General features: G+C 35.4%; 1 protein-coding gene across 6 annotated transcripts in view; it reads right to left on the bottom strand.

Moving 5' to 3' along the window:
• Positions 1 to 18,733, bottom strand: part of FUT8 (fucosyltransferase 8) — a 126,458-nt gene that overhangs the window by 49,516 nt on the left and 58,209 nt on the right. For all 6 annotated transcript variants that reach the window (XM_086749687.1, XM_086749685.1, XM_086749689.1 and 3 more), the window contains 3 exons: positions 15,889 to 16,314; positions 8,271 to 8,386; positions 7,911 to 8,076 (listed from right to left, as the gene is read on the bottom strand). In XM_086749687.1, the coding sequence (XP_086605813.1) occupies positions 7,911 to 8,076; positions 8,271 to 8,386; positions 15,889 to 16,091 (485 nt within the window). In that variant the 5' untranslated portion in view covers positions 16,092 to 16,314. The remainder of the gene's footprint in view (positions 1 to 7,910; positions 8,077 to 8,270; positions 8,387 to 15,888; positions 16,315 to 18,733) is intronic.

Here is an 18,733-nt window from a genome sequence, read left to right as displayed (position 1 = left end):
TTAACATCACTAAATTGGAGGATTAGATTAAATCAAAACCAAATTAAACAGATATTACAACTATAGCGTCAAAACCAGTTTCTTCATGCCACCTCCTACCCCACAACCCAAACACCAGACAAGACAGACTGTGTCCTCCATTTAAAATGTGTTCGATATCCATGGATAATTATAGTATTAAACAGGAAATGGGTTAAAAAACTCTTAGGCCTGTGTCATAGTTCAGCCCCGATTGGGACCAGACTACACAGTCTCTCTCTCACTCCCCCCACCCTCCAAGAGAATAGGGGGAGATAATATAAGACAAAACGGCTCAAGGTTTGAGATAAGGATGGGAAGAAAATACTTAAAGTTACTGTTATGGGCAAAACAGACTCAACTTGGGGAAAACTATTCATTTATTACTACAAACAGCAGGATAATGAGACAGAGAACAAGATAACCTCCTCCCACCCCTCCCTCTTCCCGAGCTTAACATTATCTCTACTACCTTCCCCCCTCCGAGCGGCACAGGGGGAAGAGGGAATGGGGGTTGTGGTCAGTTCATCACATGTTGTTTTACACCACTGCTTCATGGTCGGGGGAAGAACTCCTCACATTCCTCCCCTGCTCTGTTGTGGGGTCCCACCCATACGCCACAGTCCTTCCTGAAACTGCTCTGGCATGGGTCATCTCTTCCATGGAGTGCAGTCCCTCCAGAGGAGCTGCCCCAGCACGGGCCCTCCACAGGCCACAGCCGCCCTCAGGCATCCACTTCCCCTGGTGTGGGGTCCTTCACGGGCTTCAAGTGGATCTCTGCTCCTCCGTGGACCTCCATGGGCTGCAGGGGGACAACCTGCTCCACCATGGTTGTCACCACAGGCTGCAGGGGAATCTTGGCCAGGAGCCGCATTACTCCTCCCCCTCCTTCTGAAGGAAGGCGGAGGACCTTGGCATCTGCAGCCATTCCTCTCACAAGAAAAGTTCTTCAGAACAGGCTGGCAGACGCCTCTCAGAATCTCTTCACATCATCCATCTCCTCTCCACTTCTTGCAGCCGGGCCGGGCCAAGTTGGGCCCAGTCGGCCACCCGGCGAGAGGCCAGAGGGTGAGGCCTGAAAGGCCCACAAGGCTCATGCCTCCCCCTCTAGGCCTCTGCCCCCACTCAGCTTCTTCACATTGTCTCTTCTCTTTTTTTTTTTTTTTTTTTTTCTTTTCTGTTTTCACCTTCTTAAATACATTATCGCAGAGGCGTTATCAGGGAACATTCTGCTACCAATCAGCTCGGCCTTGGCCAGCAGCAGGTCCACCCTAGGCCCGGCCGAGTCCACTGAACAAAGGGGAGCAACTTCTAGCAGTTTAGCAGTTTCCTACAGAAGCTACCACCTTAGCTCTCTCCCCCGCCCCGCCCGCCCCCAAACAAAACCACAACAGCCTGCTATAGAACATTTGTTTCTGCCATGCGCTAAAGGAAAGAAAAAAGAAAGAATAGTACCATGCTAGACAAATTATTCACTGGCCCTACATGAAAGTGGAATAGTGATTCCTACAGAAGCTTCCATTATAATGCACTGTTACTTTGTCTCCTACAATCATCTTACTATGCTTATATAGAATATAATATTACAAATGTCTTTAGCACAGATACAACATTAATCCTTTCTTTATTACTGAAAACTAAGTACAGAGTAGTGTTACAAAGTTTAGTAACCAGTATTTTCTATGGCATAGAGCTTCTTCTGACTCTGGAAGAAGGTAAGCATTCTGCCTGCTTAGAATGACACTATACTACTAATACTCAAATGGAAAAAAAAATTCAAAATTCAAAACAGATTCATAGCTCTATTACAAGTCTAGACTACAAAACCTGAATTTCGAGGAACTATCAAATATTAAATGGAGGTTATTTAATACACTGGAGACACTCTTAGGTTTATCACATTTCAGTGTCCAAACAAGAGGATAAAGAACTCTCTGTCATGAGAACAAAAATGGTATATTACATTTATTTGCTAAGATTAGTGTGGAGTTGTGTGAAAAACAGCCCAAACAGTGCCACCCAGGAAAGGTGGCTTTTGGGAGGAAACACTAAACTAAAGGCAAACCATTCAAAATATTTGTAAAAAAAATTAATGGCTATTCTACAACATCCATTAGGTAGCCCAATTCAGAACCAACAACTTCAGAGTTGGCTTTATAGACTGAGAATACTTAAGTTGCTAAACACTTGTCCATAACAATGCTAAAGTTTTAAGTTTTAATAACTTTTCTTGATTCTTTCATCTGAACTTCAGACGTTGCAATTTATTGCCTGAAACTCACGATAAGCCACAAGTTTGATGACTAGGAAGAGATGCAACAGAAAAAAATGTAGAGAAATCTGGGAGGTGACAAAAAAAAAGAGCGTGAGGGGAAGATAAGCATATTTCCTAACAACCTTTGAAGTGGTCTTGAAGTAATATAAGACACTGTTGTGGGCAGCAATTGTTAGTACTGGAACCACAAACCTAGTTAGCTAAGGCTATCCCTTGTAAAGAAGCTTAGTGAGTGAGAGAGGAGCAGACAACCCATCTCTGTTAGGTAACCATTTCCAATTACACAATATTTAAGTGGCCAATACTGAGATAAATCAAATTGGGATAGAGCTATCTTTATCAGCAGAGTTATCAGATAATCTTCTCTCCTTAATAACTGGTTATATGGATCTGTATCTTTCCATTCTTGTACACTGATTGTGGTTTTCATACCCATACTTCTCCGCAAAATAACAGTGACACTGACTTACTATATCATCTACTGTTGCTGTATTAAACATTATATACAAATTGTTCAGCAGCAGTAATATTCACCTTCTGTCAATCAATTGAAAGTACCATATTTGCATTCTAATCTCAAACTATATAACCTGGATTTCATTTTGCAAGGTAACTGAACTTCAAATACTCTACTCTGCCTTTGTTCCAAAAAAAACACCCCAATTTAAAGTATCATCAGGTAACTAGTTTAGAATCACTAACTATTAAAGACACATAATACTCAAAATAACATGCAAATACATTTTAGGGACAATTAGAACAGAATTAATGATATAGTAGATCTAATATACAAATTATATACAAATAACTGAAGAGATACCGAGTCTGCTCCTCTTGAAATAGTGTTTTCCAATTTATAGAAAGCATTACAGGTTAGCAGGCAAATTAAAAAAGCAAACCGATGCATTTCCTTGGGAGTTTAAATATATTTTTATTCCCAGTAATCATGCAACCATGCTGGATTTAAAAAAAAAAAAAACAACCAAAAACAAAACCAAAAACTATAAATTTCACATCTAACCATAAAAAAAAAATCCTCTAATAAAGCAGCTGTGCAACCACAGCCATACTTTTAACAATTTCCAAATGCTGTCTTTCACTGGCCTTAAAAAAAGTCTTTTCTGTAGTAGTGATGTAAGTAATCAGCATATTCCCCTTTTATTTTTATAGAAATACATTTCTATTAAATATTAGCATAAAATAACTGAAAATATAAAGCTTACCAATAAACCACAATTTTTTTGCGCTCAGTAGTTAATTAATTTTACCTATTTCTAAGGCAAAAAGTGTTGTATAAATTTTATTTTTTGCATTATTTGCCATGGTGACCATGATAAAGCAAAAGAAGTAGGTAAGTTTAAATAATCAGCCTTATAGATGAAATATAATTATTTTTCCATCATTTTTGAGATAAGAGGAATGATGAGAGAGTCCATACACAGTCTCAGTGACTCAACACTTTAGGGAAAGGCACTTTTGAGTGTGACAGACAATCATAATGGCTTATTAATACAGATTTAGAAGAGACACTAACTAATACCAAAGACCAAAGTCAGGCACCATGTGGAGAGGTAAAAAGTAGATGGACCAGAGATCCAGGAGCTAAGTGCAGACAAAAGATGAGGCTGCACAGGATTCTTAGAGGCTATTGTGGGTGGTAAAACAGAGAAAGAATTTCAGACAGTGGCACTGAAGTTATCTAGTAAGTCAAACTTTGTCTTTCATTGTGTTAACAACCAACAATATCAATTTGCTGTTGTTATTTTTGTTTCATATAATAAATTAAATCTTGGAGCTGCTCTTAAAACCATTTTTCTTTTGGAAAGCAGAATGGAGCAAAGAATCTGGCTATATATTTCATCTGCACTTGATTGTCACAAATAAGGGGGGGAACGGGCATTTTTAACATATTTTTAAAAATCAGTCTAGACATTTATTCTAGCTGTATGACAAAATTACATTTAAATCTCTAGAAACTTTACATCACCAAATAAAAATTCAAAGAAAAAAATTGTTATATGTTCCACCAAATTCAAAGGAAATAACGTGAAAATATGCCCAAACACTATACATCAAACTTTGGCCAGCTACCACAAAAGCCCTGATGACGTTGTTCTTCAGGAGGAGAAGGAATGAAACTAACTCAGTAATAGCCACTTGGAAACAACATCATGACAACATCGGAAACAACCATGACAACTACAGGATCAATCTGTTCTTTTTTGTTATCTCTGTATCAAATAGTCTTTCCACTACTAAGATGAAATTACTCTCAATAACCCTCTTCCTTATTGCAACTACAAGAATACAATTACATATTCCATAATGCAAGAAACTCTACATTGTACTACATTGTTTCCTAAGTAGAATCAGTAGTGAAATACTGGACAAAAACATATGCCAAGACTGGCACTCTCCAGGAGAAAAATCTATACAACCCCTAGGATGCAGCCAAGAAATAGATGATTAAGGCATCCAACAAGAGAAGCACCATCATAGTAGTAGTAGACCATTCGCATAAGAGCACCAAGATTAACAAAGAACTCTAATACTACTTATCGAGAGACACAAAAACTGTCTTTAAGTCTATCCTCTCTTAAAAAGTAAGTTTTCTCTATGACACAATAAGCTTTCCTCCTGAAAAAAAAACCCACAATTCATCATTTTATTGCTACCCACCCCTTTATCTGCTTTCCCACATAAGGAAGGTATTAGAAACTGCTTTAAGTACTTATAATTAACACTAATGTTTTTGATCCAAATATTAGATTATAACATATATTAAAATAACTAAGATATATGTTGATGTATATACACAAAAATAACACCAGCTTCACATGCAATGTTCCATTTATCTAAGGTATATAACAATTTTTTAACAAATCAACCAAAGGGCATTTGGCAACTTAAATCCCTTTAAAAAAAAAAAAAATTAAAAAAAGTCCACATGTGCTTCAGAAATAAATAAATAAATAAATAAATAAATAAGAACCCCACAAACCTCCACCCCACCCACAACAACAACAACAAAAAAACCAAACAGCAATAACAAAAAACCCCACCAAAAACTTGTGATTCTTAGAGTGAATGACAGCATAGATTTGCTTATTCTAAACTCATGTTCCTTTCAGGAGAAGGGACCAGAGGGACTGTGTGGAGGGAAAAAGAGACTGCTCCTTCCCTGGGGAGCAAGCTACTGTGCATGCTAAGGGAAAAGAATGCCCCAGAGACAGCAGCGCATCACAGGCCAAAGGATGTGCACACAAGGCGCTGGGAGTTTTCCTGCAACTCACGCAGCAAGACTGAAAGATTAAAGGGAAAGAAGCAGACAGTCTGACCTCAGAGGTGAAAGAACAAGCTTCCTTGGGACTAGAGGCAACCAAGAGCAGCATTCTGTAACACATAATAATTTTATTGCCCAAAGTCAATCTTGTAAATACACCAAGAACACTGGTTGAATATTGTAGAAACATTTTTGTATCTCTTTACTTTTATGTAATTGCTTTTAATTTCCATATTTTTAAAAAAGTCTACATTTTATTTTGATAAAACCTAGTTTCTGGCTGTTTGGTTTTGGCTTAAATTACTTCAGTCTTCTTTGGGGAACCTCACCACGGGAAGGTCTACTACTGAAACTCAATAGACTACAGGACATTCTGCTTTTCCTAGCCCCTATGTCAGTCCATAAAGAATACTTTTATTCAACAAGAAAATTCTTAAGTAAAGGACAAAAAGCAGCTCTGATTGCTTGCATCATATAAAACTTCTTCCAGTACTGCAGTGGTTTCAGACTTCCACAGTGGGATTCATTTGATAACTTTGAGGTCTACAAGACAGACTTATTCTTCAATGCAAAAGAGTATGCATTTCTAATATGGGTTTCACATCATCCTGAAGTACGGAGAGATGTGAAGATAAGGCTATCAGAACTACTGAAACTTACAAGTTAGGCTTAATGAATTAAGACATTGGTGCAGGAAGGAAAGGAGTAAGAAAAGGATTCATCTGAGAGGTAGGGACACAAAAACCTTCTGGCATCAGACACATAACATAATTCAAGGTTCCGATGTGGCAACTGGCTGATGTGATCCTGGCTAGAGAAACAAAGCACTAATGTGTACACAAGTTATTTTGTTCCCATAATGGACATCAAAGCCTGGCATTAGACTACTTGCTCCAGACTTGGCATAAATAGTTTAAAATGTACATCAAGAATCAATGATCTGAAGGTTCAACAAGTCTAAATAGAAATAAATTCTCTGGAAATAAAATATTTCTGAGTGGAGGTAACTGTTGAAACAAACTGTCTAGGGAAGGGGCAGCTTCTCTGTCCATTGACTGTTTAACTGTAGATCTCAAGTATTTTGGAAAATTCTGCTTCAGCCAAGCACTACTTTTACTTCAGTCAAACATACATAATTGCACTCAGCAGAGAAATAATTGGAGGAAATGTAATGGGCTATTTTATATAGATAATAACTCTCAATAATTGAATGGTCCTTTCTCACTTTAAACTCCATCAATCTGTGACAAATTGAGTTTTGGAATTGTGGAAAGAAGATTAAATTACAAAATTTAATGGACTAAATTATCTTCCTACATTAATAATCAAATTCATATTATTTTAAAACTATGTTTTAAATAGTGTTTACATTAATTCCAAATAATTGAAAATTCTTACTCTTTTTTCCTTTCACTCAAGTATTCTTTTCGAAGGCTTGTGCTCTACTACGGATTTTCATGCATGTAGATGTCAGCATTTTTGGCAAAGAGATACTTCTTTAAGTTGGTATATTTAGTTAATTCAACTATTTTCTTATGAATTTTTATTAACAAGACACAAATTGCCATTGCAATCCTTTTGGGACCCCGGGGTTACAGATATAATTCACAGGGTTATAAATATAATTGTCGTACAGACAGACTTTACTGAATTTTTAACACTTCCTGGGTTAATTCTGTTTAGCATGAACAAAACTCAGAGAATGTTTATGCATAATACAAAAGCAATGGCAAAGCCAGAAGATCAACAACAACTGAAAATATAATTCCAACATATCTTTGAACAACATAATTATGACAAAGTAATTAAAGGTCATTTATATCTGAAATACTCTGTTACATTCTAAATATGAAAAGAAGTGACTTTTCAGAATGACAATTAGTCCTGAAATTAAAATACTATCCAATTTTAAAGTAATTCCAATTATATAATATCCCAATGATCAATGTAACTTACATTCTAGTATTTATGAAACATACAATCAGACACCTAAAATAAATATTTTTAAGGTTTTTATTAATGAGTTTATTATATGTACCAATACGCACATATGCACATACATAGACAGATGCAACTGAAAAGCAACAACTAGTATCCAGGACCCAGGCCTTCTGATAACAAAAATTAAAATACATCAAGTTAAAGGGTTATACTCTAAGCTCTAATGACATATACCTTCTGTCCCATGAAATACAAATAACAATTTTATGTTTGTGCTTCAGACATTATTTTTTAGCCCACATACCAGTAATTTATCTTAAAAGATTTTTAAGTAGTATATGAGTAGTTGAATCAATCCATAATCCTTACAACATAAATAACTAATAAAAGTACCTTTCCTGATGACCCAAATCAGACAGAAATTCATCAACGCGTCTTTGTAGTTCACTTCCTTCTAGATTTTTCAACTTCTTCAATTCACTCTGGAGGAAAAACCAAAGTTCCTTAGCCCCATTTTCAATCCTCCTCCTCAATACTTCATGGTCTTTTCCAAGGCCTCCTATTAAAAAAAAAAAAAAAAAAAAAAAAAAAACCAAAACCAAAACAAAACCAAACCAACACAACAACAAACCAAAACGAAAGGCATAAGAGCATCAGCACTTGTAGCTGAATTATTTGTTAAGAAATCAATAAATTTGTTATATGGAATACCAAAACTTATTTTTAGAAGTAAAAGAAAACTTATCTACCAACCATCTCCTGTCCGCTTCTTATAGTTTTCTATCTGTTCTTTGGCCTTTAAAAGTTGCTCCTCTAAAGCATGTACCTTTCCTGCAGCTGGTCCCTGATCAATGGGACCATCCGGTATCCTAGGATATATAAAAAAAAGAAATTATATTATTTATAAATAACTGTTATTTGATAAATTAGCTGCATTAACAATTCAGCCATCCTCATTTTTGTTCCGCTCTGTTTCCTGCTGGTAAGCCTTCCTGGCATTTTCTTAAAACCAGAAGAACTTAAACATATTAACATAAACAAAGATTTTAAAAGAAAAACAGTGCATAACGCAGCTGCAGCACACAGATTCTTCCTGGTGTTAAACTATGCTGTTGACAAGACCAATCCTAGGCTCTGCTTGTGAAAATGGTATTTGCAGCAGCTTAACTCAGACAATTTGTTGGACTGACTGGCACAAAAGAAAGCCTAATCCAAGGGATGTGCCTTCACAAGCCTCAAGTTCTGGCTACTTTTTATATTCACACATGAGATACATTCTGGACCTGAATGCTGGCCACATATTCTTTGAGGACCAAAGCTTCAGCACTGGAACTGCAATTTTCAGTTAAGTTTTCCTACATATTGGCACAAGATGATTTCAACGTATTTTCTTGACTCAGAACAAGATCCTAGCTTCTTAAATGTACCATCATGGTACATTTTTATGACAACTCTAGTATCCTAAAACAACAGTAGCAACTGTAACATCTATTTGTGAAATCTCTGGTATATGAGCACAAGAGAAGTATGGAAACATGTATCCTGAAATCTACAAGCCATAAATCAGCCCTCAGGGTGATACTGAGGCTTGCTCATCATCTCAACTTGAATCCACGCATTAATAAATTGAAATTGTTAAAGTACAAAAATTAAATGCTATCTTCTATTTGCCTTGCAAATTAAAAATTAATGCAGGGAAAATTAAAATCCCTTACATCTCTAGAGAAATTACACTTCTGGTGGATCCAAGGGTTAAAAATTATTCCACCTTTTATAAAACTTTTGTAGGAGTTGATCCTGAAAAGGAAAAGAGGAAGCAGATGTGCGATGAAAAGTGTTAAGAACTCTAAATAATATAGAATTCTTGCAGAACATAAAGGTGATTCTTCATTTGTAATGGAATATGAGCATAATGAGATATTCTCTGCACACACACACAGAGTTTCAAGGCACCATATGGGAAGACCTCTTGCCAGACAAAAGACGCCTCTGGCATAGAAAAAATAGCGGTTAGAGGGAGTATAGAATCATAGAGTCATAGAATCATAGAATAGTTAGAGTTGGAAGGGACCTTCAACGGTCATCTAGTCCAACCCCCCTGCAAGAAGCAGGGACATCCCTGACTAGATCAGGTTGCTCAGAGCCTCATCCAGCCTGGCCTTGAACGATTCCAGGGATGGGGCATCCACCACCTCTCTGGGCAACCTGTTCCTGTATCTCCACCTTAAACCAGAAACAACAGCATTCTAAAGATCCTACTAAGATGTCATTAATTTTTATGTCTCTCAGATCTGAATAATTACATAACAATAAAAAATCAGGAACCAATGAAAAGTCCGTTTTCACTCGAATACTTGAAAGGAATAAATACCTAACACAAGCATAAGAAAGGTGTATCACACCTCCTTAAAATGTCTTTAAAGTAAGTTTATCTAAAACTGTGATATTTCTAATCAACAATAAAAGAACATGTCAGTAAGCATCTAGCGCAGGATATCCTTCACTTATTGTGATGACAACATTGTAAATTAAGTCATAAATACAAAATAAACACAATTATTATGAATTTGTATGGACATCCATGATAATACACCTAATACCAATTTTGTTTGAATTCTTTTTCTTAATACTTACAAGATGTGACTTTTCACATGTTGTTTCCTACCATTTCATAATAAATATAAACTATCTTTTCCAAAATTAATTCATATCAAATAAAGATACTAATGTATAACTTTTAAACAGCAAAAATATTAAATTTTAGAGATAACTTGTTTCTGCTTTGTCCCTTATTTAGTAATCCAGCTACACTTAAAGCCAGAAAAAAGAATTCTGTGTACATCATCCATATCACTGAGGCCACTTTCTCATCACCTTCAGGTAACACAGAGAAGCAATGGCAAAGTAGGAATCTCTCATCTGAATCTCTGAAGGCCAAAAGAACCACTCAAAAATTAATTGTAGTGAAATTAAATTTATCTGGAAGATTTGCCATACTGTGTAAAATAATTGTTAGCAAAATTTAAAACAAACAAACAAAAAAATCTAAAAAATATTCTAACCTTTTCTTATTTCCAAGGTATTTAAAAGGTTACACTAATTTATCAGCAAAAGGAAAAATGTAAGATTTCACAAGCTCATACTGAAATATTTTCTCATTCTTTCATTTATATCTTTCTCAGTTCTTTGTATGGAGTTGGAAGGTTTATAACTAACTAAAGCCACATTATGAGTGGCTTTTCTTCTTTCACTTTTTTTTCCTCACAAGAAGAAAATCATGTTTAATTATTAATGACTGCTAACACATAAACAAACAAAAATAATATAAGTTGTGACTTCACCTTGTCAGATAAAACCTCCTCAGCAGATAAAACTGAGAACACTCACGTTACCCAAAAATAAAGAGCAAGCAGCATCAGCATTCCCTTAGCAATTTAAATCAGCACAGCCCTAATCAGTGCTGATTTATAGCCACCAAAGGTGTGTTCCTTCCCTTAACTAAGAATTGCACAAAACCCAACAAAAAGAGCAGAGGTGCACACCGTATAGTTCAATGATTTCCCTCCCTCACACATTAGCCTGTGCAATAGCCTCAGCTTCGAACTTGAGACACTCTACATACATATAAAAGAAAACAGTACTTTAAAATAATATTCACATTTTTATCAACCCAAAGCTATTCTTATGTCTGAGTCCCTTTCAATGCTTACTACAGGGTTACTGGGCCCAACAACTGCCTCGAGTAATTGATAGAAGTACTTTAATAGATTTGCTTGTGATTAATGGATGCTGAGCTTGGATTTTATCCCAGCCTCGGTGCCAAGTACATTAAAGCAACTATAATGCTTTTTTAAAATGAAAATCCTTCTTTCTGAAGCTACACTCACAACTATGAGAAAAATGTCAAGAAATAGGAGTGTTTGGTTTTATTTCTTTGATTACATTTTGCCCTTTTCCACTCCTGTTCTACTATATACACATGATCCTATTCAGATAAGAAACATGTTATAATATTTTATAGAAGAATTGCAGGTTCTACAAAATGTAGTATTTAAGAGACTCTAGGAAGTAAATACAGACGGAATGTGATGCATTAGTAATATGAACACCATATGAATACATTTAACAAGATTCTCTATTTCCCTGAAGAGAACTATGAAATCACTGATTCCTATACTGCCAGGCTTCCAGGAGAGACTATTACTAATATACAATAAGAGACAGAAATTTTACTATGACCCAGCAAGACACAAAGAAGCATATGAATACTATGAGATACTGGTGGATGAGAAGCTTGACATGAGCCAGGACTTGCAGCCCAGAAAGCCAACCACGTCCCAGGCTGTATCAAAAGGAGCATGGCCAGCAGTTCAAGGGAGGCAATTCTGCCCCTCTACTCTGCCCTGGTGAGACCCCATCTGCAGTACTGCATCCAGCTCTGGAGCCCCCAACATAAGAAGGGCATGGACCTGTCGAAGCAAGTCCAGAGGAGGGCCATGAATATGATCAGAGGGCTGGAGGACCTCTCGTATGAGGAACGGCTGAGAGAGTTGGAGTTGTTCAGCCTGGAGAAGAGAAGGCTACAGGAAGACCTTACAGTACCTCAAGGGGTCCTGCAAGAATGCTGGAAAAGGGCCATTTGACAAGGCCAGGTAGTGACAGGACAACAGATAATAGCTTTACACTGAAAAAGGGTGGATTTAGATTAGACATAAGGAAGAAACTTTTTTACAATGAGGGTGATGAAACACTGGAACAGGTTCCCAGAGAGGTGATAGATGCTGCATCCTTGGAAACATTCAAGGACAGGTTGGATGGGGCTCTGAACAACCTTATCTGGTTGGAGATGTACCTGCTCCTTCCAGAGGGCTGGACTAGATGCCCTTTAAAGGTCCCTTCCAACACAAACTATTCTATGGTTCTATGGACCATTAACGTACTGCAAAAAAGGAAGTCTTAGGACACAGAAGACAACATACACACAACTTTTCTAGTTTCCATTTAAGAAAATCAGACACTACAAAAGTAGCAATTTTAAGCTCTCTTCCTATAAGCTTCCTATCATATAGATGCAACAGTGACAGCCTTTAGCAGTCATATCCTAATCCTACTAGTAAACAATTTTTTTCAGGTAAAACTACATTATAGGCAAACAATGAAACAAAATTACATAATACTTCGATTTGATTATTACTCCCTATTGAGTTTCCCTTAAATAACTACAAAAATTGTAGGAAAGATTTCCCTTTTTGCTGCGAGACCTACATCATCTATAATAAGTATTCTTGAAAGGGCTCTTCCAAACCTACTGGATATAGAATAGTAAAATAACAATCTATTAAAAACTCTGCTTTATTACTGTTTTGCACTAATAGGACCTAGGCTGCTTCTAAAAAACAACCCAGATTTGCTCAAACAATATTGTTTATAAATACGTAAGGACTATGGTTACTATCTAAATCTCTTTATATCACATGCACATAATTTCTATAATTCAAGCAATATAAAACACCTTTAATTCCATTTATCATCTACATCACTAATATACATCTGTGACTCTTTACAGCCCACAGGTAAGGTTTTTTACAAAGCATCATATTGGCAACAGAAAAACTACAGTAACTTCTCACCTAAGGCTTTTCAATGCAGTGATCCCTGAAGTCATTTCAAGTAATCAGAAGTGCACCACAGAAGTTTACTAAGTTCCTAAACGAATACTTTTATTTCACGCAATTTTCAAAAAGATGTGACTGTTCCAACTTGTACTATTGCGAATGTACGTATTAAAAAAAAAAAAAGTATCTCAAAATAACCTCACCAAAAATCCTTACAAAAACAGGAACTATTCTTTACCAATACTGGTAATAAATTACAAATATTAAACAAACAAACAAAAACAAACAAAACAAAAAAAAAAAAACAGAAAACCAGAAGAACATTAGGTTGTTTGTGAAATCAAACATACACATGTTGGGGGGCATGGAAGGGAAACAACACAACAAAACAAAAAAAACCAAACCACGACCCCCACATAAAAAAGACTTCTTACTGCCCTAAAATCTGTATTCTACTCCTCGTGCAACCTGTGTGAAAATAAGCAACTAGTAGAAAATTTACTTAAATTATATTTGATCTTGTATCATACAGCAAAAAAGGGATAAACAAGATAATACAAAGCTTTGTCACAGATGTGACATTTCTCAATTTTTGAATGGTTGATCTTGCATGCACATAAGGTATGTTTCATAAGGCACATTTTTGATTTTTTTTTTTTTGTTATTGCTGTCTTTGGGGATGAGGAGCTGCTACTTAAGTTGGCAGCAAAAAAAAAGCATTCAAATTTTAGAGTGGAAAAATTACTTCTAGTTGCATGCTGGCATTCATGGATGGCTGGATGAAACTAAGTACAGGCCAGCTCCTATTTTCAACCACCCCAGAGGCCTGATACTTTTATCAGGTGAGAAAATTCAGAGAAGTCACAAGAACACATTACAATGGGAAATGCTAGGCAAGTGAAGTGCATTGTATTGAAATGTATTGTACAGTGTAATTAAGGTCCCAATGTAATTAAAGATGAAATACCAGTTTCCTGTAACTTCAAAATGGAAATTGTTACATCAATTTGTACTTTTATTAAACTACTGAATTCTTGCAACCATACCTGCTTTCTATCCCTTTCTCACTGCCCTAACTAGCTATTCTTATTGATACAACTACATATTACAGTAATTTTCTACCATTCACAAAGTTTCTTTGCCCACTAAGATACACTCTTAACTTTGAGTTTTTTACCATCCAAAAGTTTTACCTAATTATGTCAAAATACTTTAACTAGAGTAGTTAATCAGGTGCCTGTTTATTAGTACAATTTCCCAGGTAGGCACTCTTGTCTTGTTTAAACTCCTCCCAAAGTAATCTTAAGCTAGAGTTATTACTGAAATATGTTTAAAGTCACGCATTAGTTTAACCCTGTTGTGTGCCATAATAAAATCTATATTATCGCAGCAAAAAGTGTGCTTGCTTTCTGTTGTAACACAAAAACCTTCCAGTTCTCTAGATAAAAAGTCTTAGTGGAGAAAGGCAGCAAAAATAAGTTTTTACTTCAGTGTAACAAAATTTAGCAACAGGGTTTAGGCTGATGTAAGGCTATCATCTTAACCACTCAGATTTCACAGCCAGTATCAGTAATTAGAGGTTTTAGTACAAAAACAAAACTTCTACCAATTAAATCTTATTCAAATAATAGTTCTAATCTTTCTGCCTTTGATCAGTAAAGCCTAAAACAAATTATGTCTTCACTTTAAGATGTTAACTGGAGCAAAAGTAATATTTTCTGTCTAATTCTAATTCAATTTCTGAAGTTAAGAATTGTTTTTGTTTCTTTAACATATGTTCATAGCAGCAGTAATCTCTTTCAGGACACAGATGCTGAATCCATGGACCGTTGGCTAATATCTCATTTTAAATGGCCATATTGTTACAAAACTGTAAATTAGATTATTTTAAAGCTAACAGCTATTTTTAACACCACTTGTTCTATCTAGCAAACAAAGAAATGAGATATTGAAATTCTATATCACATTTATTATTTAATACTTTAATGATGCAGGTTGACCAATAAATTTCTCAAATGTATTTGGTAAGTTTTTATAAAAATAGTATAATGGGTTTTGCTGAATGAATATAAAAAAGGCTCTACACTGTGATACATCACTTACCTCACAGTCTAGTACTTCACCAATCTCAGATCGCTTCCAGTAGAAAACTATGCATTAATATCTTTCAGTCCCAAGCTGGCTCATTTCTGGCCAGCACCAACTACTGAACCTGGCACTTAAAGGCATTTTAGGCTCTCTTATTGAAGAGTTTCAGATTCTCCTGTGGTTACATACAATCATTTTGAAGAAAGGTCTCAGAAACATTTTTTCAGCAACATATTTACACAAATGAAGCTGAACAGAGTCCAGTTAAGACAGTTTTGGATCACCTAAGCTAATTCTAATTATTGCATGCAGAAGCATAGAAAAAAGTCACTAGCTGCTCTAATTCATTTGAACATCATAATAATTGGACTTGTTTCAAATCGGCATTGAGTAGTTAATAACCTACAGAACTCTGTTATTGTGATGGTAACACTTGGATATTGTTAAATAATGAGTGTTAAATAATTACTATAATTAGACCAAAACCAAATGCACATTATTTTTAAAGGTTTTTGGAATGTATTTTCAGTTAGTTATAGCAGTGATTAAAACTTATCTATACTATTAAATGTTAAACATGATTTTACAAAAAAAACCTCACAACTTCTTCAATTTAATTTCATATTTCAACCGTTTTCCGAAAAGTTTCAATTACTTTTAGATGCTACCTGAGAGATTCTGCCATCCGTCTTAAGTCTTCATTTTGCTGCTTTAAACGTTCAAGTTTAGCAAGTATCTTGGATAATTCGCGACTAGAGTGATCTGGGTGCTCGCTGTCTCGTACCAGGTGTCCACCAATATAAAAAAGTAAAGTTCCCCAAGCAAAGAGGATAAGCATAATCCAACGCCAGGAACCAGTCCATGGCCGCATTTTCAGAAGTTCAGTTCAGTCCAGAATTGCTTCTGCTCACAAAATAATAAACATTTTAAGTCCTTAGCCTGTACAGAAGTGGAAAATTTCAGTTCCTCTGCTTCAATACATTGTACCAGAGAAAAATTATTCTCACTGTTTATCTTACTGCAGCTCCTTAGAGAAGATCCTTATGGGGTTGTACATAGAAAGCACTAACATCACATCATTCTTCATTTATATTCTGTGAAAAGAATAAAAAAAATCGGAAATTATAATTCTGATATCTAAAAATATACGGGATTGCAATTAAGCTAAATGTATTGTCATTAACATTCAGGAACGGTGATAGACAATATTACTACTTTCTGTCAAGGAGTAAAAGAAAAAAGCTTTTAACTTCCCACAAAAAAGTATGCTGAGTTCAAGAATGAAACACAAAGAACACACAATTAACTCTGTATTTGAAATGGCCAGAAGAAATGCCACTTTTGTTAAGAGAAATATTTACCAATTCATGTGTCATTTCGCACACTAAAATAGTTCAAAAATCATTCTGTGATATACTTAACAGTCTCCGTTACTATCAACAGAGCTTTTATTCAATTATAAATTAAACCTTTTTTTTTCACTTTTATAAACTGTCTTCTCCATTTTTATGGAGACTCTCACCCTGTAATAGAAGAGTCACAGCTATTCTAACAATATATCCTACTGTTTACAAGTAGATTGGCCTAGTAGCAGCTGTAATACCAATTAAGCAACTTGCAAGCACTGCAAAGAGCGTAAGCTACTGTTTCTAAGCAAACAATCCATTGTATATTTTACTCAAATTTATAGTGGCCTGTGAGATGTCCATCTAAAATTAAACTCAAAATTTTATTTCTGGCTTAAAATTGCAAGACAACACAACTTCTCTCTTTTCCACTGTACTTGCTAAAACAGATAAAAACACTGAACATTTAAGAGGCAGAAAAGAGGGGGATATCAAGTAGAACCTATATGGCGCTGCTATACTCACACATTTGAAAAATTAGGCACAACTTTAAAAATGTGATTTTTAGAAACATTTTTCTTCTACTTTAAAACTATCAAATTCAGTTTGACAAGTGTAATTATTAAAACTACCAAAATGCCAAAAAACGCTCTAAAGGTAATACCTTCTCTCAGCTAAAACCACTGCATCACCTCAACTCATTTTCTACTTGCCAAAGTATCATTCAGTAAGTGTAAGAATCTCTTCATTCTATATAGAACAGATTTTAAGATTTAACTGAGCAGCATGTCCAAAATCCTCCTCAGTACTTCTCACCTCTTTTCCTCTTTCTCTACAAGGTAACATTTCTACCTTTTGTAAAAGGCATATATATGCCATTTATACTCAATTTCAAAATAACCTCTATTTCCAATTCTCAAATCTGTAAACCCATCACATTTCCTCTAAGATGCTAGCCCCACCCACCTTCTCCCAAATTATTCTTCTCTGTTTAATCCTTTTTTCACCTTAACTTCTTTTAAATTTCATTAGGTTTTTTTATTCTGTTCTAAGTCATTTCAAGTTTAGAGAAAAGATGTCTCAACTTACAATAACTTCCAAACTCACCCAAGTCTTGGAGATATGCCTGGAGTACACACTTCCAAATACAAAAAATCAAACATAGTATTAAAAAAGCTGAAAACATTTTCTGGTTATCTTGCAGAAAAGTTTTTGTTTGTATATTTTTGAAAGAGACAGAAAAATTCCATTTAAGACTAGTAAGATGGTACAGAAGATAAATGATTTGAAAAATGAATATTACTAATGAAATGGAAAACATTTGTAGTACCTCTCTCAGGCTTTTCCATCTCATCTATCTGGGACAAGGTGAGTTATAAGCAGATCAGTTTTTTTCAAAAGTAATGTCAGAATCCCACACTAGGAGCATGTCATTTTCTACAGATCTCTAAGAAAGCTTTATATAGGCTTTTGCTTTAGCTTGGCAAAAACATGGGACCACTTTCAGGAAGTCAATGGTTTCTTCAGCAATCTTTACAGATCACAGCACAAGTAAAAAGAACCCACATCAGGTGAAACAGAATAGGCCATCCCCAACCTGCAGAGGACTATTGCTGTAAGTGAAGCAAGCCTAGTTACTTGCAGGAATTATTAATATAAAACCCTAATGGATTGACATTTAAGGTTTAAGTGGGTAAGTGTGTTCTTACGTCTGTACTACCAACCATCCAGAAAATGGTTGACTGTGGCTGCAACAGACTAAGTGAAATTACAAAGTCTGTGAAGCAGAGGAAAGAAAAATAGGAGACTTCAAATACTCCTCTACTGATTGTGTAAATATTATGCTGAGAATTGCGATGAGAATAAATAGATGCTACAGATACCATAAAATTACTGCTTAATGGAAAAGCTACTACAAAAAACTCTTGACTTAATCATAAGCGGCTTGTAGAACTAGGGTCAAAAAGTTTCTGTTGGAGGACCACTTTATAACAGTCTGCACAATATACTCAGATATTATCTCCTCCTAGGAGCAACAACGTAAAAAAAATTCATTACAGCTGTGATTAATTTCAAAAAGAGGAACTATTTTAAAAGAGAGGTGGACCCATGCCACCTAGAAAGATATCATGGTCTTAATTAAAACAGCAGGTAAAAGTGACTACTG

The sequence above is a fragment of the Chlamydotis macqueenii genome, chromosome 5 (assembly GCF_036417535.1).
Source record: "Chlamydotis macqueenii isolate bChlMac1 chromosome 5, bChlMac1.mat, whole genome shotgun sequence".
Lineage (NCBI taxonomy): Eukaryota > Metazoa > Chordata > Aves > Otidiformes > Otididae > Chlamydotis > Chlamydotis macqueenii.
Note: the sequence above shows the minus strand (reverse complement) of the source record. Positions and strands in the feature narration are given on the sequence as shown.